General features: G+C 41.0%; 1 protein-coding gene across 1 annotated transcript in view; it reads left to right on the top strand.

Annotated features, from left to right (window-relative positions):
- Positions 1-23,564, top strand: part of PDE3A (phosphodiesterase 3A) — a 240,855-nt gene that overhangs the window by 181,377 nt on the left and 35,914 nt on the right. The window contains exon 3 of the mRNA XM_054387102.1: positions 21,193-21,453. Within this exon, the coding sequence (XP_054243077.1) occupies positions 21,193-21,453 (261 nt within the window). The remainder of the gene's footprint in view (positions 1-21,192; positions 21,454-23,564) is intronic.

Below are 23,564 nucleotides of genomic sequence, written 5' to 3'. Positions count from 1 at the left end.
ACATGGTTCTGGGTCCTAATCTTGTGAGAAATAATATTGCAGGGGATTGAGGTTTTTTTACAAGGCTACAATGTCATCCCTTATTTACAGTAACTAGGAAGCTACTCACTTCAGTGTTTTAATGTGGCACATGGAAGATGTTTGCTGTACAGTTGCCCTTTTCTGCATTGTGATGTGAATTGTTAACAGAGATCAGAAATAACTGAAGAAGTGTTTGCTGACAGCAAAATGTACTTTAATACAAAAAGATGCCTTCTTAGTCTGCATGCATGTATGTTGATAGTTCAGCACTTAATATGTTGTCATTTTACATGAAAATTTGGGGATTTTTTTTTCTGTGCCTAGTGGCATCTAATACTTAGGAGTAACATTGTGCCTTCCATTAAATATAATACAAAGTTAGTAGCTGCAGCTTGTAATGTTATCCCTTCAGGGTCTGAACAGCACTTATACAGCATCTGAGGTCGTTTATCTCGTCAGCATGAACTTTTTTGTGTGAGATTTTACTTAAAGTAGAACAGAATTTCTTTCATCGTGTTCCAGGTTGATGTGCAAGAAATCTAGTCAAAGTAGCCAAATGAGTGGTGCGTCTTCCATACCAACAATGCAAAGTTACTGGTGTGTTGATGAAAGTTTTCTATCTTTTCCTGTAGTCTACGCTGAGAGACTTGTTCCTTTTGTACAAACTGTCAACAATCTGACAAAGTGACAAGGTAAAATAACGGAGAGGATATAGTGCATGCTGCTCAATGCTCAGTAGCAGTCTCTGGAACTGGGGTGCAAGGGAACCCGTGACCACTCAGCAGTATAAAATAAAGTTACAGTTTCTCTGTGCGTGTGCTTTGGAACTTGTTGAAGGAGGGTACCACAAAGTGACAGACTCCTGCTTTCTGCCAGATCAGAGATAGACGCCATGCTCTTCATTTACCCTGGGTGGTCAAAGTTCCCCATCTCTAAGAGACAGAGAGAGAGGCCGTGCTCTTTATTTACCCTGGATGGTCAAAGTTCCCCATCTCTAAGAGAACTGACAACTTCTGAAAGAGACTTAAGCAGTTACTTTGAAAACCTTCAGTAGCTTAAGGGAGAGCAAGAGACACCCCTTTTTCAAGGAGGTCTGCACAGGCAAGAGTGGGAGAAGGCAGTGCGTTTGCCTGCGCTGCTTCCCACAGACTTTCGGTCCCTGGGCTGACAGCGCTGCTGCCGGTTCTCAGTAACACCAGCCTCAAGTGCACACGCACCAGGGAAGGCTGCATTCCTCCCCCTCCCGCCCAAGGCTTTTGCTTTTTTGGGGGAGGTGGTGGTTGTTTTTCTGTGCCTGCTGACGTCAACAAAATTGCCAGATGGCATTTCAATGCTTTGCAAAGAGACAGGAGCCTTTTATTACCGGGGTCACGTGGAGCCCATTCATTTGCATTCCCAGAAGTGGTCTAAAGCTTTTGCTCACTGTATAGGCAGAGTGCTCTGCACCTTCCAGAGACCCAGAGGGCCTTCTGTGGGATATTATTACCCTAAGTGATTCCTACAAGAGGCATGCATAGATGAAGGTTTTGCTTCACGTTCATTTGGCTACCAAATATTGAAAGCCTCCAGAGGGTTGTGCGTTGCAGAGGTTTTGTGGGTTTCTTTTTAAAATTGCAAAGGAGCACTTTTGTGAACTTAGGATAATAAACAGATCTGTGGCTTGCCTCTGAGAAGGTTACTTACAGTCTTTCAGATCCAGGTGTCTCAGTAGCTTGCAGAAAAAACATGCAAGTCCAGCACTGTGATCAGAGAAGAGGAGCTCTGCATTTAGATTTTGAAGCTTGCAGGCACTAGCATTACAGCTGGACTGTGATATGATCAATGAAAGATAGTACCTTTATATCTCAGAGCAGATGAGTGGGAACTCATTACCAGTTGTACAAGGTTAAACTAATTTACTTTGCTGTGCTTGAGCCATCCCTGCAGCAGCTGAGCAGGGGACATGGCAATGCTTGAAGACCAGGACAATCTCTTACTGACATGGTAGCTCCAACAGTAGCCTTTGTCTGGCACCTAACCCAGAAGACAAAGAGCTTGTGATTACATTTTCAGAGAACCAAGACCTTGGAGAAGTGATCCTGCAGATCCCACAGGGGAACACATGGGTGCTGGAGAAGGAAAGCCAGATATAATTTTGGGGACCGCAAGGCAGTGGAAGCCATCTGCTTTCTTGCAGATTGTGAAACAAACAACAAATTCTTTAGAACAGTTTCTCAGGTCAGAGGGAGGAGAAGTGCATTTCTGTCTGAAAATGAAAGGTGGGAGCACTTTTTATTTTTCCTTGAAGCAAACACAAGGTATCTTGAGTGGAGCACATGGGCTCTGTGGTGATAGAGAAAGGAGGCTCAGGAGTCTGATTTTGATTCCTACATCACAATTTAAAACTAAAACTCCCCTAATGCTATGTGAGACTACCATAGGTTCCAGAATGAGCAATAGTCTTGGCTCGCAAACTAGCTTTTAATTCATTACTATTTTGTTTTCTACCAATTTCAGTTTTCAAGTGTGTCCCCATGGTGCCTCCTTGCTCAGAGTACACTGCAGTGACAAAGATGTGCGTAAGTTGCCAAGGGCCATCTGTCTGAAAAAGAAAAATTATGGGACAACATAACCCATCTTTCCAAGTGTGAATATTTTATGGCTTAACAAAGTGCTATTGAAAGGCATGGAACAAGCAGCATCACATACTCCCCTTTCCTGCTTGATAAGCCATGTGTTAATATTGCTTACCCTTGTCTTACCAATTTTCCAGCTGTATGACATGCACTAAGTTCTGGTGATTTATCATGGTATTCCGTGTGTGTTAAGCATTGCTGCAATTCACATGGTGTTAAGTGGTTACAGAAGAACACACAAATAAATACAATGAATTATTGGACTCTTTAAATTTGGTACCATTATAGTCATGACTAGGAAGTCAAGGAATTATTTTAAGCTGGCTCAGAGCAGACTGGTTGATGTTGTAGAGTAAGAAGACTAATAACCAACCTGACCCTGCTTTCATAACTCCATTCTTCAGCTGGGGGAAGAAAGAGTACAGTTTCTTTAGGGCTGGCGTCGTAGGGAAAACTTACTGCTCACGCTGTGCTCTGATACCTAATTTAATTTCACAGGGGAGTAGCGATTGGCGTTCACATCATGATTCACAGATCATGGAACAGGAAGCAGCCTGTCAACTTCTAGGGAGCTGAAAGGGGGGAGAGTTGCTTAGAGAAAAACAAAATTGGTGTTGTGAAGGAATTCGGCTCATGAGCAAAGCAGGCAGTTTTCAGTTCTGCCGTGACTCCTGCTGAAGTTAGAGACACTCTGTGGATTAATTTGCTCCTTAGTTTGTCAGTTGGTTGAGTCTTGAGCGTAGATGTGTCCTTTGGTAGATTAAACAAACAAACAAACAAAATCCTTAAAGAAATACCATTCTTTCCAACCTAGGAAAGATGAGAGGTTTTTGAGACTTTGACTTGAATGTACTACTTCTGTACTCCAACCCAAATGAGCTGTATTCTGGATTTGCTTCCACAGTGTCTGTAGCTTCTACCTAATTGCAAATGTGTTCACAGGATCACAGGGATGCTAAGGGGTTGGAATGGACCTCTGGAGATCATTGAGTCCACCCCACCTGCCAGAACAGGACAATAGAATCTAGGGCAGGTTGCACGGGAACACATCCAGAGAGGTCTTGAAAGTCTACAGAGAAAGAGACTCCACGATCTCTTTGGGCAGCCTGTTCCAGTGTTCTGTGACCCTTACAGTAAAGAATTTCTTCCTCGTGTTGAGGTGGAACTTCCTGTGCTGTGGTCTACATCTGTTGCCCCTTGTCCTATCACAGGGAGCAAGTGAGAAGAGGCTCTCTTCCTTCTTGACACCCAGCCCTCGGATATTTATATACATTTATTAGATCCTTTTGCAAATCACATCAACAAACTGAAAGAAAACTAGCTTACACCAACAAGTACACATAAACATTGTCCTTTTGAGTGTGTATCTGTGCTGATATTTCATTGATAGCATTTTTTTTTTTACAATATTTTTTTCATTTTCTCCTCTTCCAGCATTATTTGTATGTGGATACTCTCAGCACTTTTATTTAAGGTGGGGGGAAAGTAGTATATTAATCTTCAACCAAATTTAGGCAGCACTTCCATACTAAACACTGCACAATTGTAGGTAGTCCGACGTTTTCAACAGATCTGTTAGCAGATGGTAATAACAAATGGGGAGAAGAGAAGTATGTGTCTGTTATCCTTACATGTTTGTCTTACCAGAAATTCTGCTTTCTTAATGCAGTTTTGAAGCTCTGCATGTATTGCTGGGAAGTTTTGTGTTCCTGTAGAAATGTCTGATATCCTTCTGCTATGGAATATTTTAGTTTGAGAATCAATTCAAAATGTTAGGAGATTTCCTCCACCTCCCCCAGATACAGCAATTTCTTTTTTGTTTGCACAAGATTTTTAAGATTGTTGGAAAGAATGTGAGCAGTGAGAGACTGCTGGGCTGATATATAAAAAACATGGATGAAGATCTTTTTCCTCCCAAACTGATGGTAGCAGTTCATGTGCACAGCAGTTAGTCTAGATTTGAAGGAAAAACAGTGCCATCTGGTGATCCCTGGGAAGGGCTTTTCCACACCCAAAGCTGCAGGATCATAATGTACTGTATTGAAAGTTCTGCTCAGTTGTACCATTGCTGTTACATTGCACCCTTTCCAAAGCACTGGTTCCCTTTAAGCTGCTGCTTAGCAGTAGTTATCCTGGGTATAGGGCTCATTTATGTGGAAGTATTTGTGCTCTAGCCTTGAGTATGTATTCAAACAAGCTGTTCTGCAGTGTTCTCACTGGCATCCCTGCTATGAAGCTCGCATCCTCTTCCTGTTACGATTTGCACTTCTGCAGCTGGATATTCTCTTAGCTGTGCTGCATACCCCCATCTCTTGCTCTCTCCCCTTTTTCTGTGCAACTGACCCTGTGAGACACTAACAAACCATCCAGGAGGCAGTAACTCTCTGAAAGGCAAGTGGTGTTCCTGGCTTTCTTGCTCCATCCTACTGGAAACTCCCTGACTGCATGATGTGGTTTATAAGGGAGATGGTGGTTCCATTCCAGCAGAAGACCTGCACACTGATCTTTTTTCTCCTTACATTCTCGTCAATAATAAAAGGCTGGCATCCAGACCGTCACTGATACTGCTGCTGCCCGAGGGGAGGCAGAGTTCAGCCTGCTGCTTTGAAGCCATGTGGGGGTTTGCATGGCTGTCAGCTTGGTGCAGGGAGAAAAGGTTGTGTTATGTTAAAGGTGGATTCATAAATTATTTATACAGAGCTAAACAAACATAATTTTACGAGCAAAAATAGTTACTGTGTGTGGTTAGAAGTCTGCCAATGGACAGGTTTTATTTAAAATAATTTATTCTGTTTACATGATGAAATGTCCTTTATCTGGTTCTTATGTAGGTTGATTGCAAAAACAAGCCCTTGATGAAGAGTAGAAACCTTTAAATTATATGTAGAGTCGGAAGATGATTTTGGGTTGTGGGTTTTTTTGACTGGTTACTAAGTCCACTAAAATTCATACAAATCAGGCTTCAGAGTTAAATATGAAGTCCTACTTGTAACTTGCCTGTTTGTTTTTAGCTGGCACAGGCTCATATGGTTCTCCTTATACACAAAAGATTAGTCTTTGGAGAGGGCTTTTGATTAGCATTTTCTTCTCTGTTGGAAAAAAAAAAAAAGGCCAAATAAGTTTTAATTCTTTTCTTCCCAATTAATTCTTCTCCCTCTATTTGAAGTGAGCTGTTAGCATGTTTAAGTGCAGGGTTTACTCTTATGGCTCCATATTGAATTGTATCATTATATAGTTAGTTATGGCTTAAAGGTGTACTTATGCCACAGAAATCCCATCCTAATTGAAGGCGTCTTTCCTAAAAAGTAGGACAAAGTGTGACCTCATCACACTGCCATCTTGGGCCACCTTGATTTTATTGACAGGATATCAAATACTTCTCATTGATCTGTCGGCGAAGATCAAGAGGGCAATTAGCTAAAGTGTTGTAGGTGTTTAATTTGGTCAGTTACCTCCTTCTGCTCTGATATATGCAATGTTTCAGCGTTACTCTCTACAGCATCTGTAGCTGGAGAAAATGGATACAAATAAATTTGTACTCAGATTAAGGGCAGTCTTCACATTATTGGGAACAGGCCAGGAGGTTGTGCAAAGTTCTCATTACTGATACGCGTTTTCTGCTTTATGGTAGCGTTTTGCTAGAAATGACAGCAATTAAAAGAACAAACAATTTAACTGAAGTACTTCTTTCTAGGGAAGATTATTTCCTAAAGTTACTTCCAAAAATCTCACCAAATGCATTAGGAGCAGAAAAAGGATGTACAGAGAGAATACATCACTAATTTTTATTTATACTTTTTTTCCTTTTAATAGGATAAAAGAAATATCTGGGGCCACTTGTAGCACTCAGATTGAATTAGTCAGGGAAACGATACAGGAGTAGGGAGACTGAATCCATATGCTTCATGAGCTGATTTGTCAGAGCACCGTAGGGCAAACAATTTTGCTTGTGGTCTGTTTCAGTGTGTAAACAAAGGTGTTTACATAAAACATTGCAATGAGAGATGTGCGTGACTCTTCGGCAAGGGCAGTGGTACAGAAGAAAGCTGGTGAGGAACTTTTCAGGGTGTCAGGTAATGATAGGACTAGGGGGAATGGAACAAAAATAGGAATAGGTAGATTCAGATTGGATGTTAGGAAGAAATTTTTCATTGTGAGGGTGGTGAGACACTGGAACAGGTTGTCCAGGGAGGTGGTAGAAGCCTCATCCCTGGAAGTTTTTAAGGCCAGGCTGGATGTGGCTTTGAGCAACCTGCTGTAATGTGAGGTGTCCCTGGCCATGGCAGGGGTGTTGGAACTAGATCATCCTTGAGGTCCCTTCCAACCCTAAAAACTCTATGATTCTATGATTTTCTTGTGATTGAAGTGGTCTTTTATCTTTGTTGTCCTGAGTTTAACCTTCCAGAGTTAAAGTGACTGAGAGGGAGAATTTTAACTTGAATATCCTGCATTAGGAGATCAGTATTATCAAACCTGAATACTGAAGTCATCTCTAGGGCCTAATCCATTATGGATCAGTCCCATTTAAGTCAAAAAGTCATAACCTTTTCAAAAAAAAATTAGTAACGTTTCTTCAGCATTTTCAAAGTGAAGATTTAAATTTTGTAAAGTTGAGATGACTTCTTGTTCCCATCTTATGATAAAAGTGCTTTAAAATTGCTGAAACAAAGCCAAAACAAGCCCTTTCAGTTGCCAGAATGCAAACCTGATAATTTTTCTGGCAAGCTACAAAATATTCTTTGTGTTTGTCTAAAGTTGTCAATAAAATGAGAATCCTTGAGCTGCCTAGTTTGAACTGCAAGGACACTGCTGTTCTTTGTGTGAGAGCTCCATGGCTAATTGGTGTGATAAGAAGTGAAGTGTCATCAGCAAGTAACTCAGTATCATGCCTGCTGGTGAACAGAATTCCTTCTGAGTTAAAATACCAAGGCTTTGTACTGGTGTATCTTTTAAAGTAGCTGATTTTCAGTGTTAAGAGAGATTTGTATATCGATACTGCTTTTCTGTATCTCCTTTTAAAAATCCAAAGCACTGGGTTTGCCTGTCTGCCAGGAAATGTGAACTTCTGTATGGTTTTAATGTGCTATTTCTAGCTGATTTGAAACTAGCTCTTATTGTGTCCTTCTCCACAATTTCCACTTGTGAGTGCATCTTCCTCTTCTCCAGACTTTGGTCCCGCCTTTCCACATTCTCCATACATTCTCATACTCCTCTGTGCTTCCATAGATTTCCGGACATCTACCTACTTTGTGCTTTCCTTGTCTTCAAAGACAGCTTGAACCCTGTACTGGTACTGATAATACCTTTTGGTGGCTGGTTTGGGCATTGGACCTCTCTGCTGACACTGGCAGGCTTCACCCCTCAGGAGCTGGTGCCAGGGTTGTACACAATGTACCAGCCGGCTGAGCAGTGTAGGGTGCTCTATGCATTGTTGACCCTCTTGGCAGAGCTTGTCTAGCCTATAATCAATCATTTCATTGTTGAAGAAATGAAATGTTTAGTTATTTATATACCTGCATCTGTCCAGGTAAAAGGCACCTTACTACTTGTCTGAGAAGTAATAACTGTCAGTGCTGCAGGTGACTTTCTCATCGTACTGTGATGCTTATTTTGTGTTAATTCCATCATCATGCGGGACTTCATAGTTGATTTATGGCAGCACTGTCACAGCATGTATTTCTTAGCTTACAGCAGGAGTAGTAGCACTTCAGGCCTTGATCTTTAAAAGGCCAGGATGTCAGTACTGATGCTGTGTCTGCTTGTGTCAGATGATTTATGTGCTAAGGAAGAAGTGATGATTTAAGTGGGCTGCATTCACACGTTTGCTTAATGTGATTTCAGTGTTTCTCTTGTGACAGTTCAGTATCAGTCCTAATGATGGAGTTTCAGTGGGCCATCTTACCCCTCCAAATTCAGCCTACCTACTCTACTTAGTAATAGTAAGGGCTCCTGTTGTGCTCTCTAGTACATTATCACTCGTTTCCTACTGGAGTAGATTCAGATGAAGTTCAACTTCACAAGAGGATTCAACTTTTTTTTTTTTTCCCCATGTGTAACCCACAGTTATTTTTTTTTTTTCTTTTCTTAGTACCTGCATCCAAGCAGAAAACATAAGTCACTGCAGAAAGAGAAATAATTGTCTACCTGGACTGCCAGCACAAGCACCAATGCTTCACAGTCTGTGTCTGGTTTTTGGTCTCTGTGGTTTTGTTGCCTTTTGTAAATGAGAAGCTGTTAAATTTAGATGTGAATTTGAATCCAAGCTTTCCAAGAACATGGAACTGTTTGGCCTTCATCAAAAAGTGCAGACCCTGTGCAAGATAGTCAAAGCTCAGTACGGTGAGATATTCATGATGGGGAAGTACAGGCTGGATTGATCTCTGATTAGAAATGAGAAGCAGCCAGACTATCATAATTAGGGATATTGTATGCATTTCTTGCTTTCTTTTTTTGTAAAATGCAACTCAAGAACTACTGACAACCTAAAAGCCACAAGTTGAAAGTGGGGCTTTTCCTAGGTTAAAACTATGTACAGGACAAATCAATCACCAGCTTCATGAAGGAAGCCTGGATGTGCTCCTGTGTGACCTGCTATAGGTGGTCCTGCTCTGTCAGGGGGGTTGGACTAGATGATCTTCTAAGGTCCCTTCCAGCCCCTAACATTCTGTGATTCTGCGATTGCTGAAGTCCTAGAGCCTTTAGCATCTGGATCATACGTTACGAGCCAAAGAGCAGTGGCTGAAAATGGCCATTGACTGGGCATTGACCAATTGTTGTGTTCAGCTGTGTACCTTTTACCTTGAATCTCAGCATGCAAGTTTTTTGGGGTTTTGTTATTGTTGTTTTTCTTATTTATGACAACAAAGGCCAAGTAAGCCTATGGTATAAACTAACTTAATGTGTCTTTAAGTTGCTTCTTGAAGGTCAAGGATGAAGTAGGTTGGAAGCAGTCCTCAGGGCTTGCTGGTCTGTCAGCTTATATCTGTGCTAAGTGAAAAAATTTAATATTGTAGAAGACATGTAGAGGATAGTGTTTTGTTTTTTTTTCTTGTAGGTGAATTACTCTTTCTCTCTGCTCTGATCTTCATTGAAATGTTTGTCTGCAAGAGGTAGGGGATTTTCATGTATAGCGCATGTGTAGTGTGCCTTTTGCAGGTCCTGGCTTTAGATGCTGAAGTAGCTTGTACAACAGAGAACTGGTGAAGGATTTGGGGGCTGCCGGTCTCTAAGTCTGCAGTTGCTTTTCTTGAATGAGTCATAATATCAGAATCCAAAACCAAGTGTTAAAGAAAAATTATTAATTGTTTTCACGGAGGAGTTCATTCATGACAGACTCATAAGAAAGAGGAGGCATTTGTTACACTAGATGGTTATTAGGTAGTGTTAGTGTGAGGACTTTCAATCAGGAGAACTAAAATAATGCAAACCACAAGGTCTGATTGAGAAGGAAAAAAAAGTGTTAAAATTTGGCTGATTTGATTGCAGAGCAAATTGCTTCACAGCACAGAATTTATCCTTTTCAAAAGGTGCAGAATATCTCTGCCTGCTTTTGTCTTCGGTGAAGGCATGTCCATAAAAGTGGGCCACAGAATATCATTAGTGTTGTGGTGACCTGGAGAATTTCATGAGATCTTCCTGCTCCTGTTGCTGCAGCATATGCAAAACATGACCCAAGATATACATCTGGCTCCTGCAGTCATTTCCAAATCCCTGTCGTAATTTCAGTAAGAACAGACTGAACTTTAAAGATGCTGTATCTGCAGCTTCACTGGTTATTATTTCCCAGTTTCTCATTTTCTTTTTATTCTGGTTTTCAACACTCAATGAACAGTTCTTAAAAACTCACTGAGTTTGCTTTTTTCAGTTTATTCCCCTGATGGCAACTCTGTTTTAGCATTTAAAAATATGTTTGACAGTCTCTGTAGCAATTCTTTATCTCCTCCCCCTCCAATCTTTTGTCTTAATTTAGAGGCTGCGTTTATTTACATGACGGTTTTAATAATAATTAGTAATGCTGTTCTGCTTAATATTGTTAAACAGTCCTTAGTGAAGGACTGAGCTGGATGTGAATCTTTTCATGGGATAATATTAATATCTATATCTAGACCTTGCTGCTAGTTATGATGTACTTCTCAAGTCCCATCCTAAAAGAGTCTGAGCTATTTTGAAAGGGAGAAAATACATCAATATATGGCTTGTTTGGCTTTATTCTGGTGTAACTGAGACTGTCGAGCTGATAATGTGGGAAGATTAGTTAGTAAGCAGGAGGCAGAATGGTGATTATTGCTTTCAATGGATCTTTTTTTAACTCATGCTGTGTATTTGGCTGCTTTGGTTTAGTTCACCGTAGAACTCAAATAGCAGGCAATGGGGATATTGGAGCTGTAAATGAAAACGGGTAAGATCACTAGGTATTAATAGATGACATACACTCCTCTGTGGTGTGCACCCAGCATCCCACTCCTGCTGGATCCCAGCTGGTGTTACTGCATCTCAAGTTGAGACTGAAGACAGTTGTCACTGTTTTCTTCGCATGAACGCAAACTATCAGCTTCAAGCTAACAATTTGTGACCATCTGATGTACGAATTGAGGAACAATAATGTAAGACAATTGAGGACAATCTCTGAAGTACAGAATTGTTTTCCTCAGCCTGTGTTATTCAAAGCAGATTTGAGCCCCATTTAGAATTTAATTTTTCCCATCTGTTGTGTTTTAAAGAGAAATTGGAATTTTTAAAGTTCTGAGTTTAGTTGGAATGGTGTCTGCTTCTTAAATAATACACCCTGACTGTGACTGACTCTGTGATCTGCTCTATGTCATCAAGTAGTTCTTCAGCTTGGAATAGTCATGATAGTTTAAGGCTTTTCAGCAGCCAAATCGCACGGAAAGTCCTGTGGAATTGGGTGACTGAATCCCCAAGGCTCTGCTGAGAACATCAAACTTCAGTGTCAGACTTTCCACAAGGTTTCTAGGCTGTGACCAACAACTATTGGCCAAAAAGTTCACCCCATGTTGTCATCTCCTGCTCCTGCTTTCCCTGGATCCTTCTCACAATATGCTTTAGGCAGAAAGTCATCACAACTCACTGAGTATCTTCATTTGAACTGGGATTTCACCAGGAGCCCAAGGCAGAGCGTGTGGTTCCAGTGTGCCCTTCACTGTTCTTATATGTTGCAGAGTGGCAATGGTGCTACCCATGGCACAAACCCTGGGTGACAACTCTATGCTTGCTTCTTCTATGTTTTCTGGGGTTTTCCAGCATCAGCCGAGATCCTTGTGCTGTACTGTCATAGTAAGAAATGTGGAAAATTAGATACTGCTTACTACCGGCAAAGATAGTTCATTTGAAGTCCTTTCTGTCAGGTATAAATGGTGGGGAATTCTGTTGTGTTGGGTTACGTCCAGTAGGTACATCCACATGGGTGCAGATTTTCCTCGGCTGTAAATTGCCAGAATGACAGGGGTTCATTATCCGGAGATTGTGTAGTCCAACCCCACTGCTGAAATAGGTATGCCTGGATCAGGTTGCACAGGGACACATCCAAAAGAGGTTTTGAAAATCTCCAGAGAAGGAGATTCCACAACCTCTCTAGGCAGCCTGTTCCAGTGTTCCATCATCCTCAGAGTAAAGAAGGCTTTGAATCTTGCCAAATCGAATCTTCTCACTCCTTGGGATGATTTCTGCATGTATCTTTTTGGTTTGTTGCTCAGATGCCAATAACCACAAAGAGATTTTCAGATCTTTCAGTGCATGTTACAGCTCTGGGAAAGCTTGCTAGGTGACCTGAAAGCAAGTACTAATAGTTACCCTTTAAAGTTACAGCTGGCACCGAAACTGCTTAGGACTAAAATTGATTCATTTCTTTCTCTCTCTCTCTTTTATTTAAATTCTTAATGCTTATCAGTAGAAACCTTGAAGCCATGCTTTCCTGAGGGCATGTTGGTTTGCAATATGCAAAAGCATATTGAGTTTTATTTTAAATACTAGATCTGTGAGATAGGCTTCCCTCTGAGCAGCTCTGGCCCATCCGGGGATGTGCTCACCCAATCCTGGGCACTGAATAGAGGAGCAATCATCATGGTGGTGGTGTTGGTGCTATTACCATAACATAGAGGGAAGAATAATTGAGGTGTAAGTCTGAGCTACAGACTGACAGTAGGGTTTGGATTAAAAGTGATGCTTTGCGCTTAGGATGCTGAGCACAGTGCACAAGGCCATGTGAGCAGTGTGCGGAGGTGGGCACACTCAGGGCAGGAAGCACCCTGGGGCAGTTTGATTTCTGACAAACCCACAAAGATCATGCAACGCCAGCTTTGGTTTTGTTTTTCCCAGGGGCTGTATGACTAAATCGTGTATGACAGGGAAAGGAAAATGCCTTATTACACCTTCAGTGCCTGCTGCAGATTGAACAGTACCCATTAACTAAGAGTTTTTATGGATAAAACACTCAGACAGTGCTCTTGTAAACGTCTGAACAATTTTCTCATGCTCTGAAGTAATTCACCCCAGACAAATACCTGGCAGCGTCCTTTTCAGTCTGATCTCTTAGCTTGACAAAGCTATCACAAACTGAAAGGTCCTGTAATGGAAGAAGTTTAGTCAGCTGTAGCTATGAGCTTTCCAAGTGGTGTCGATGAAGGCAGAGGTGCAGAATGTGGTGATGGCAGCTGCAGCCCCAGAAAAAGTGTGCTTTAAACCATGAGAAATTCCACAGGTCTTAAAAGAAAGAAAAAAAAGAGAGTATTTTCTTCTCAAACCACTGCCTCTTTCTTAAAGGCTACCAAATAAATATTTATGAAGTTTATGATTACTCTGAATAGATTAAACGTTAGAGCCATTCAAGAATGTTTTCATCCTGGTTTTGTGAAGAAAGTGTGCTTGAATGATTATGCTGTCTCTATGGCAGATGAGAGGCAGCATCAGAGATCACAGAATCATAGAATGGTTTGGGTTGGATAGGACCTAAAACACCATCTAGTTTCAGCCCCCTGCCATGAGCAGGAACACCTTCCACTAGATCAGGTTGCTCAAGGTCTCATCCAACCTGCCTTTGAACGCTTCCAGGGCGGGGGCATCCATGACCTCCATGGGCAACCTGTTCTAGTATCTCACCACCCTTGCTGTAAAGAATTTCTTTCTAATATCCAGTCTAAATCTACCCTCCTCAAATTTAAAGCCGTTCCATCTCATCCTATCACTACAAGTCCATGCAAAAAGTCCCTTCCCTTCTTTCTTGCAGGCCCTATTCAGGTACCGGAAGGCTGCTCTAAGGTCTCCCCAGAGCCTTCTTTGTTGTAGATGACTGTCACTTTAACATGGAGAGTGTCCGGGATAAGCCTGCTCATCAGAAGGCACATAGCCCCGTGAATGACTGCCTCCTGTTGCTGAGGAAAGGGAAGACTGCAATACAATGAGTGCTGAAGGGACAAAAAAATATAAGTCTGCAGTGAGCCCCATTTCATTAGATCCTAGGTTTGCAGAACCACTTTCAAAAGTTTCTTCTGGCAGTGCTGTGATCCTTGGACTCCAGCGTGAGTGCTGGCAAGTGCTCAGGCTACAGACACACTGCCTATGGCAGTCGTGGTATTTCCTGCTCTGCAGTGTAGAGCTCAGTGTAATTGTTACCAGGAAGGTCTGCTTTGTTACAGTGGTGCCATCCCAAACGCCACATAACCAGGGTCAAAGCCATAAATATTATGGCTCACTTAGAGTCTTCCCTCATTACGGGTTCATCTTTTGTGCTTCGGTGTCTGTCTTACAGTTACGTGGCTCTGGGTGCACAAAACGATCACCAGCAAAATTAGTGATTACGTTGATGAATAGGAAAGGGTTTCTTTGATCCATGTGATGAGACAACAGGAAGGTTCTATTTTCAGTCCTGCCAAAGGATATGTTTTACAGAGCTTTGGCTAGTCCACCTCCAGAGAGCAGTGGAAATGCTGTGCTTCATTAAGATGGAGAAAAGCTTCTCATAAATATCCTGTGTGCTCGCAAGAGAAGAGTAAACCCCAAGACTTGCGTTAATGGGAAACAAGATTAACATAAAAATATGAAGTCTCGTTAAGACTCCAGTTCTACAGCTTCAGACAGAGAAAAGCAAAGTATCAAAGAATCGTATGCACACTTTTCTTTTCTCCTTAGTCATCCAGTGAAAGGTGGAGCAGTTATGTCTGTGGCGCCTTTAAAATGATTCATCATTTCCATAGAAGCCAATTCATGTTTATCCTTCAAATCGCTCTGTGGAGATTAAAATAATGGAGAATTATATTTGCTTTTAATTTTGTTTCCAGACAGCTTGGCCTGAGCATTCATGATGTGACTTGGAAACTATATCAGATCGTGATTTATTGTTGCTTGTAATTGTGTGAAGATTGAAGATATGCTGGATTCTGCTTTGTTCCTTTCTTTTTCCCTCTCCTTGCCTCCCCCATTCTTCCACTTACAGTGTTCTTGAGTGTAGCGCAGCATCTTTGCCTTCAATACTTTTCCTTGGACAAGCCACAGCAAATGAAGATTTTATTTTACCCCTAACATGAGCACTGTGTGGCATGAACTGTGGTTTGTGCTTTTTGGGGCTAGGATTTTTTTCTTTCCTCTAACTTTTATTTATGTTCAATTTTTCACTGGTTTTGTGTTGTCGTGTCATCCTTTCTTGTAGAGTGGAGAGAGTGTAGTGTTTTTTAGTTCAGCTGTATGAGTTCAGTTTTATGAGAGTCATATGCAAAACACCAACGAGGGGGAAGACTTTTATTTGCAGTAAGGAATCTGTTAAGTACAAAGATGTCAAATCTGCTTCATTGGTGGCTCAACCCTTTCTTAACCAGGAACAATTAATAAACTAAATTTATCTATCAGGTCTTATGGATAAAGGAATTTGTTATTCCTATTTTCATGAATTCATTTCTCCTACACAGTTTTATTTGTTTTTCTACTTACTGAGTAAAAAGCTATTCTTAGATTTTTATGCATGATATAATTTAATGGAAGAAAATGACTAGGATTTTGTGAAATTAAATATTTGAAGTCTGCAGGGGGTTATTTTGAAAGTGGTGGAGTTTTTTACAGCCTTGTTACAAAATCCAAACCAAACTGTTTAAACTTAAAAATTTACAAGAGCATTGTTTTCATATTGCATTTAGGAGTGTCCCCTGAGGATAAGTTTCCTGCCTTGATAAAAATAGTCTGTGTGACGGTGGGACCGTGATACTTGTGATTTAATCCTGCATTTGCAGCAATTTGGTCACTTCTTGGTACGTGAAAGTTTTCTTGCAAATTCCCAGCAAGCTCCCACCCGTGCAAACTTAGTTGGTACTGTGTACTATGCTTGTCTCTTCCCAGTCTCTAATGCATCCTGCTGTGATCTGGCCATCTTCCTTTTCATAGGAGATCTTTAAAGGAAAACTCTTTATTTCTGTACATAAAAACATCCAGCAAGTGCATTTGGGGCCAGTTAAGAGTTTCAGGTGGTGCCACAACCTAAAACATTCACTTGAATGTCAATTTAAAAAATAAATAAGTAAAGTGAAGGGGGAGAAGAGAGCAAAGAACCAGCTAGTTTTAAGTGTCCTAAGGGATTTGCTCCTTATATTAGTTATCAATGAGTACATTTAGTTGATCTTGTTTTACTTTTGTTTCCAGCCTGTTTGCTTTCTTATTCTCATGCCCCAGAGCATTTCAGTTTTAGTCACTGCATGACATCGCTTAAATCAGAGTTGGAATGAAGTCACAAAGTGAGCAGTAAGCCAATCCAAAATTCATGAGAGGAAACTGCATAGCATAGCCTGGTAAATGAATACTGGCCAGTGTGAAATTAAATTCACCTTAGCTTTTTGTGTTTTCTGTTTCATCAAGTTAGTTGTTTGTTAATGTTGGTTGCAAACATGTTGTTCATGCCTCTGTTCCCAAGTATCCAGCCTTTGAGTTTCGATGAGTAAAGTGATTTGGAAAGAATCCAGATCAGTTCATGCAGAAGCTATGCACATCAGAAAACTACTTACAAAGTCTGAGCATGGATTTTGTATGCACTTTTACCCTAAAAAAAACCCCACTGTGTGTCTATCACTGAATTGTCAGGGCTGGAAGGGACCTCAAAGATCATTCAGTTCCAAACCCCCTGCCATGGGCAGGGACACCTCATGCTGGATCAGGTTGCTCAGAGCCACATCCAGCCTGGCCTTAAAAACTTCCAGGGATGGAGCTTCTACCACCTCCCTGGGCAAATCTCTACCTGGGCAACCTGTTCCAGTCTCACCACCCTCATGGTGAAGAACTTTTTCCTAACATCTAATCTGAACCTACCCACTTCTAGTTTTGCTTCATCCCCTCTAGTCCTATCACTACCGGACATCCTAAAAAGTACCTCGCCGGCTTTCTTGAAGGCTCCCTGAAGATGCTGGGAGGCCACAATAAGATCTAATCAGAGCCTTCTGTTCTCCATACTGAATAACCCCAACTGTCTCGGTCTGTTTCCATAGGAGACAGACTATATATCTGTACATGTGTGTATATGCATATATACAGTTGCATTAATCTAAAATTTTCAGCAATTCATTGCCTTGCATAAATCATTATATTGTCTCACATCATATATATTTTACCAAAAAAATCCAGATTTTCTTCTCTTTTAGGGAAACACATTTTACTTTGTTGTCTGAGATATGGTTTGTAAAATATGCACAGTTCTCTACTGTTTTGCAGTGAAGAATCAAAAAAATATTTTCATGCATTCAGTTTGTAACTGTTTTCAGAAAATAATAAATACCTGTAATTCTATCTAGTCAGAGCACTCAGACTGCTTGAAAAATATACTTTTCCTGTGTACAAGTTTTGTGCAATTCAATTACAACCTAAATACTGTACCAGTTTAGGATATAGTTTTAATGACTGAGAGCAGTGCTTACCACCTTCTGCTTCTTTCTTCTAAAGGAATTTAATGTTACTGTGTTCTCCGTTTACATGCGTTGCTATTCTAAGTATAGTAAGCATTATCAAATAGTTCAAACAATATTGTATCTAAGATATGTATGTGCTGTTTAAAGCAACTCACTACAATGCAGTGATGTCTTTGAAATACTGTTTAAAGTGTTTTCACTTTGAGGTATTGTGCGATGTAGTTTGTCTTGTTGCACAAATTGGTAACTGTAGATCTTTTGTGGTGATCCTGCATGGACTATGCTGGCTGCATACATGTCTCATTTCTGCCCTGGTGAGGGACAGTCAGCAGTCACCTCCTCACAAGCATGGAGCTGCCCTCTGGGAGGGCATGCTCCATGTGGGCAGGATGGATGGATGGTTTCATGTGAGGTGTCAGTTGAAAGCGTTAGATTCTCTGGTGGTGCCCTTTGATTAAAAAATGCAAAAAGTCCTGTCACCTGCTGTATGAAGAGCACGTTGTGTAAAGGCTGAGGTGGTATCTTGTGTGCAATTGCCAAGTTCTGAAGCCTTCCCCAGATACAAGGCACACTTCCAAGAGGGAATTGCTTCGCTTCCAGTGATTCGTTCTGGTAGGGCTTGGGCTGCCAGCAGTGTTAGTGTGTGTTGCATGTGTAAGTACCTAAGTCAATTTGAGTGCAGACTGTCCTTCACCATGAGATGCAGACCCAGCTCAGCGAGGGACAATGCAGACTCAGTGCATGGCTTCCCTCTTCCTGGGCCATATGGCCCCAGCAATGCCTGGCATTCGAGTGGGTAAATCTGCTGGGTTCCAGAGTCAAAACAGGTCACAAGTGGTGACCAGGCCTCTTCAGAAAGTCAGAAGCCACATAGCAGAAATTCACCATTGAGAAGAGAAGAACTATCCCTCTCCCCACTTGGTACTAATCATGGAAAACAATGCTGGCTGCTTTGCAAAATATTAGTACTGCTGCACAAAATCTGGGCCTCTGCTTATGGCTCACTGAGTCAGACTTGTTTACTTCATTGAAGTGTATTAATCTGTGTCTCTGATTGGCAGTCAACAATTCCAGGCTTAACAGAATTTCAAACTATAGATTATGCAGTTTTGCTGAAAATATGAGCCTTCTGTCACAATTTGAATGATGTATTCTCCCTCCCTCCCCTTTGGGTCTGTTTTTCAGGACTGAGGTTAAGATAGATCATTAATTCCTCCAAACCCTTGTCTTTTAATTTAAGAATTTTCTTTGGCATCTGCCAGAATCTTCTGCATGTGCTCCTGAAAGGTTAAGCAATGAAAGAGACATTAAATTAACTTCAGCCATTATTTTTTTTTCAGTAGGATGAAATAGCACTTCAGTATCTCAAACTGTTCCTGCTCTATTTGATTTTGTATCATGACAAAGAAAAGAAATTTGGGAAGAAGCAGCTGGTTTTCTGATGGCATGAGATGATGAGAAGGAGGAGGCCAGTCTTCTGGTCCTGCAGCTTACCTCTGTGTTAGCAAGAAGACACAAAGAGTGGGTCAATGGAGTGAAACAGCTATTGCTAGGGGCATGATGTCAACACTATGCAACTGGGAAGACAAGGGGGAGAAGTTTAGCTATACTTGGCTAAAATACCACTTTCCTCAGAAATGTATTTCTATTGCTTGCAAAGCTTTTTCTGAGAGTGAAGCAACGTCAAGCTCTGTCCTGCTGGTTTTAGATGCATTGTGAGGTCTGTAAATACTGTCACTGGTGAGTCACTGCTAGCCAAGTCTTAAATCACTCTCCTGCTAAGCCGTCTACCCAATTCTCCATGGTATGTATTTGCCACTCTACGAAACCTGTAGGTTCTTTTCACAGGCAGGATTTCTCCCTTTGGAAAACTGTCTATCTTAGATTTTTCTAAGAAATACCTGAAAACAGGCAATACAAAAATCTCTTGGAATGGCAGAATTGAGCTTACATGTCAGAAACACAATAAAGGAAAAGATTCCACACAGAATTTATGGTGGTTTATAGTGCACCAGTGTGTGAGGCTGAAATGTCACAGCTGCACTGAACATTTGTATGCCTTCTGCTTTTCTAGTTGTTCTACCTCTGTGTACATCCTGTCTCAATGCTCTTTTAGTAGATTTTAAAGATCCTCAGGCTTTTGCAATTGTATCATACAGCTGTCAATTCACAGACATTAGAACTTTCCTGCTTTTGGCAATTGACTATTTATTTTAGTGTTGATGTATTCGTAGATTCATAGAATGGTTTAGGTTGGAAGGGGCCTTGAAGATCATCTAGTTCCAACACCCTTCCACTAGACCAGGTCATTCAAGGCCTCATTCAGCCTGGCCTTGAACACCTCCAGGGAGGAGCCATCCATGGTGTCCTTGGGCAACTTGTTCCACCCTTGCTGTCAAGAACTTTTCCTAATCTCCAGTCTAAATCTGCCCTCCTCAAGCTTCAATCCATTCCCTCTCATCCTATCACTACAAGCCCTTGTAAAAAGTCCCTTCCCAGTTTTCTTGTAGACTCCTTTCAGGTACTGAAAGGCTACTCTAAGATCTCCCTGGAGTCTTCTATTCTCCAGGCTGAACAGTCCCAGCTCTCTCAGCCTGTCCTCACAGGGGAGGTTCTCCAGCCCTCTGATCATTTTCATTGCCTCTGGCTTTTAGGACAGGTGGTACTTGAAGCAGCTGAATGTCAGGAAGTTCTGGATCAACTCGAATATGCCTTTAGGGATGAATCCTCTTGTGCATGTACTGGAAGCCCAGCACTTCCACTGTGTTAGATTGCCTGTATGTGTGGTGGATGGACTACATGTACAATTTGCCTTAGCCATAGCTGGTTTGCGGTGTGTCATTGTAGATCCATTACATACATGTACTTGGGTAGGTTGTGTAGGATTTGCCAATGATATGAGCTGCTCTTGGATATTATTTCTGCTTACTCATCACTGTAGTCATTAACTTTTCCTGAGTAATATATGTAAAGTATATATTTCAAACCCAAGAGAAAGCAAGGACCATTTATTATACAATTTGTTAAATATTTTCATCACTTCTGTATGAATCAAACAAGGATTGGAAAATGCACTTTTGACTCCATTTCAGTTTTGGTACAGCTGCCCAGTACACAATTGCTTGGAGGAGAATGTTGTTGCCACTGTAGCAGAATGCCATATTTTATTAGTGTGGAGATATTTTAAAATGTCTCAGCATATGCTGGGGATTAATGTGGTTCATCTACACATAGGCATTGAACATTAGTTGTTCTGGATGCCTCTCTAGTTAATAGAAAGTCATCTCAGGAGAGACTCTTCCCATTCTAAGCTATGTTGTCTCCAAAATTATTTGTGCAAATAGCCCCTGGCCACTGACTGTGTCTCAATAGGGAGTCTGAACAATTCATTCAGATGGGTTAAGTCAGCTGCAGATGGTGAAAGCTGTGAAATCAGATATGATGACATTCCATGCTCTTTGTGGACTGTGAGCACTGTGCCTGATGATAGATCTATTCAGTGTGATTCTCCTCATTTAAGGAATTATTTCATGTTATTTTTTTCCAGTCTGTGAGTAATTGCTTCAACAAAAGCTGTGGAGAGAGCTCACCACAACTTTAGACACTGCTCAGCAGGTTGTTCACTTCTATCATCTCACATGTGTTTCTTTTTATTTCTTTAGTCTTCTGGTACCAGTATCACTGTGGATATCGCTGTCATGGGAGAAGCACATGGGCTCATTACAGACCTTCTGGCTGATCCTTCCCTGCCCCCCAACGTATGCACTTCACTGAGAACAGTGAGCAACCTGCTTAACACGCAGTTAACCTTCCAGGCCATCCACAAGCCAAGGGTGAACCCTTTGGTGTCCTTCAGTGAGAACTACACCTGCTCTGACTCAGAGGAATGTCCGGAGAAAGGAGAGAAACTAGCTATACCCAAGGTGAGTATTGGACACTGGTGTCTAGTAACTTGACTCCCCTAAAGGGAGAGCACTGGACTACTGGGAGATGTCATTGGGCTGCTTTTTTGTTTGTTTGCTTCAGATTAACATTTTGTGTGCTAATCATACTCTACTATGAAAATACAGCTGAGCAGGCTGTTGCTTCTTCCCGTGTGTCTTAATTCATGGTCAGGTTAACTTTGGTTCAAGTACTTTTAGAAGATGATGTTCAACACAGAATAGCTCATATAGACAGTGTTCATATTTCATCACAGACGCTGGTTGGAGCTTAAGAGAGAAGAAATGCTGGCGAGCAGAGCAAGCAAAAGCCTTTTAGCATTCAGACTCACAAATTGCTGCCCTGTTGCTTCTCAAAGAACAATTTCCCTCCCACTCAAAAGATATGACCCACTGCATGTGGAGTGACTATGCTAGCCAATGAGCAGTGGGGTACTAAGTAGTAATACGAGGGGCCTTTCTGCCCACTTTAAAGGCTGGAATTTGAAATTCTGTATGAATTGCGGTCTCTTCTTCCTTCCTTTAGCTAAAGATGTGAAACCTGTACAAGTCAATGAAAAGTCTCTACTGGTGTCCTTTAGGTGCTTTGGATCAAGATTAAAATGTTGAATACTAAGCAAACAAACAAGATCACCACAATACTTAGCATGACAAATACTGTGAGCTCGTGAGAAGTAGTCTTAACAAGACAAAGAAGATCAAACAAAGAAAAAAATATACATCTCTATATCTCATTGCCATGATGGAAGGCTTTATGAATGCTTAGAAATCTGACAGGAAATAACCAGTGTTAATCATCCACATCTAGAAAGTGAATGCTAGAAAGAAAACATCATCTTTGAAGTAGTTTGAATTGTGGATTTGTTGGTGATTAGCAGTCCTGCAAGGCTTACATTTCACTTTTGAAACTTAACCAAAATACTTTTGCAGTCTCCCTTGTAAAGTTAAATACAGGCAAAGTAATTTGCACAGGCAAATACTTCTGATTTTTAACAGTTCAGTTGGCGCAGCCAGCACTCATTCCAGCATTCCTGGCATATGAGTTGCAACACTTGTACTTCTTTTTTAATATATTTTAATATTATGATAATTATTACTCTGCTTGCCCATGTAGCAGCTGTGTACATGAAATGAATGTTCACAGGTTTTTAAGTGCACTTTCCAGCCTATTTTAGTACACATATCTGTAGCGGCTGTAGTCTAGGTTCTGAAGGGAAAAGTTAAGTGGAAGAACACTGCCATCACATGAGCAAACACAGTGAACAAATACCCATTTGCTGTTGCATAATACCTGGTGAGGAGAAGAGAAATGAAGGATGAAGAAATGAGTTAATGCTACAAAGAACTAATCTGACTGAAGAATTCACTGACCTAAATGTATTGTGGTTCATAAAACTAAGAGTTTGCAGTCTTTTGTTTAAGTGTCTGAATACAGATTTAAGGTCTTTACCTTAAAGCATCTGACTAAGCATTTTGGGTAAGGGGATAGTGTGCTAACATACTTATTTCTAAGCCTGAGCTTCAAAACCACAAATGTCTTCCATCTCATATCTCTTAGCCCTCTGGAAAACTCAAAAATCTCAATCATAGATATATTTGTGTTAGTTCTTAACTATAAACACTTCATGAAATCCACAAAATAAACACTTTACAAAATTCTAGCATCTGCAGCTAGAAAAGCAGTATGAGTCTTGTGATGAAAGAAAAATGCAGGGTACTCTAGACAAACCTGCTGTGAACAGTGATATTTTCTCTAAGCTTTTCAGGAGACATCATGTCCCAGAGCATGAAAGTTTAATGTCAGTGGATGATCTTTGGATTGGATATATAGAGCAGGAAAAAAAATTGGAGCTCTCCTCTGTTATTTTTCTTACAGCCTTTCTTGTGCTGAATCTCTGATACTGAGCATTCATGACAACTTAAATTGCAGAAGGGTTGGGGTTAAAAGCATGTCTGTTCATCATCTAGTCCAGTTTGGACATCATTTAGTCCAGTCCCTCAACTAGAGCAAGTTGAACCTTGAGCAGATTTCTCTAGGCTCAGACTAGAGGATGTTGTTCTGGAGGATGTCCAACTGGATTTTGAGTATCTCC

Source organism: Indicator indicator, chromosome 14 (genome assembly GCF_027791375.1).
Source record: "Indicator indicator isolate 239-I01 chromosome 14, UM_Iind_1.1, whole genome shotgun sequence".
Lineage (NCBI taxonomy): Eukaryota > Metazoa > Chordata > Aves > Piciformes > Indicatoridae > Indicator > Indicator indicator.
This window is presented reverse-complemented; position numbering and strand designations above follow the sequence as displayed.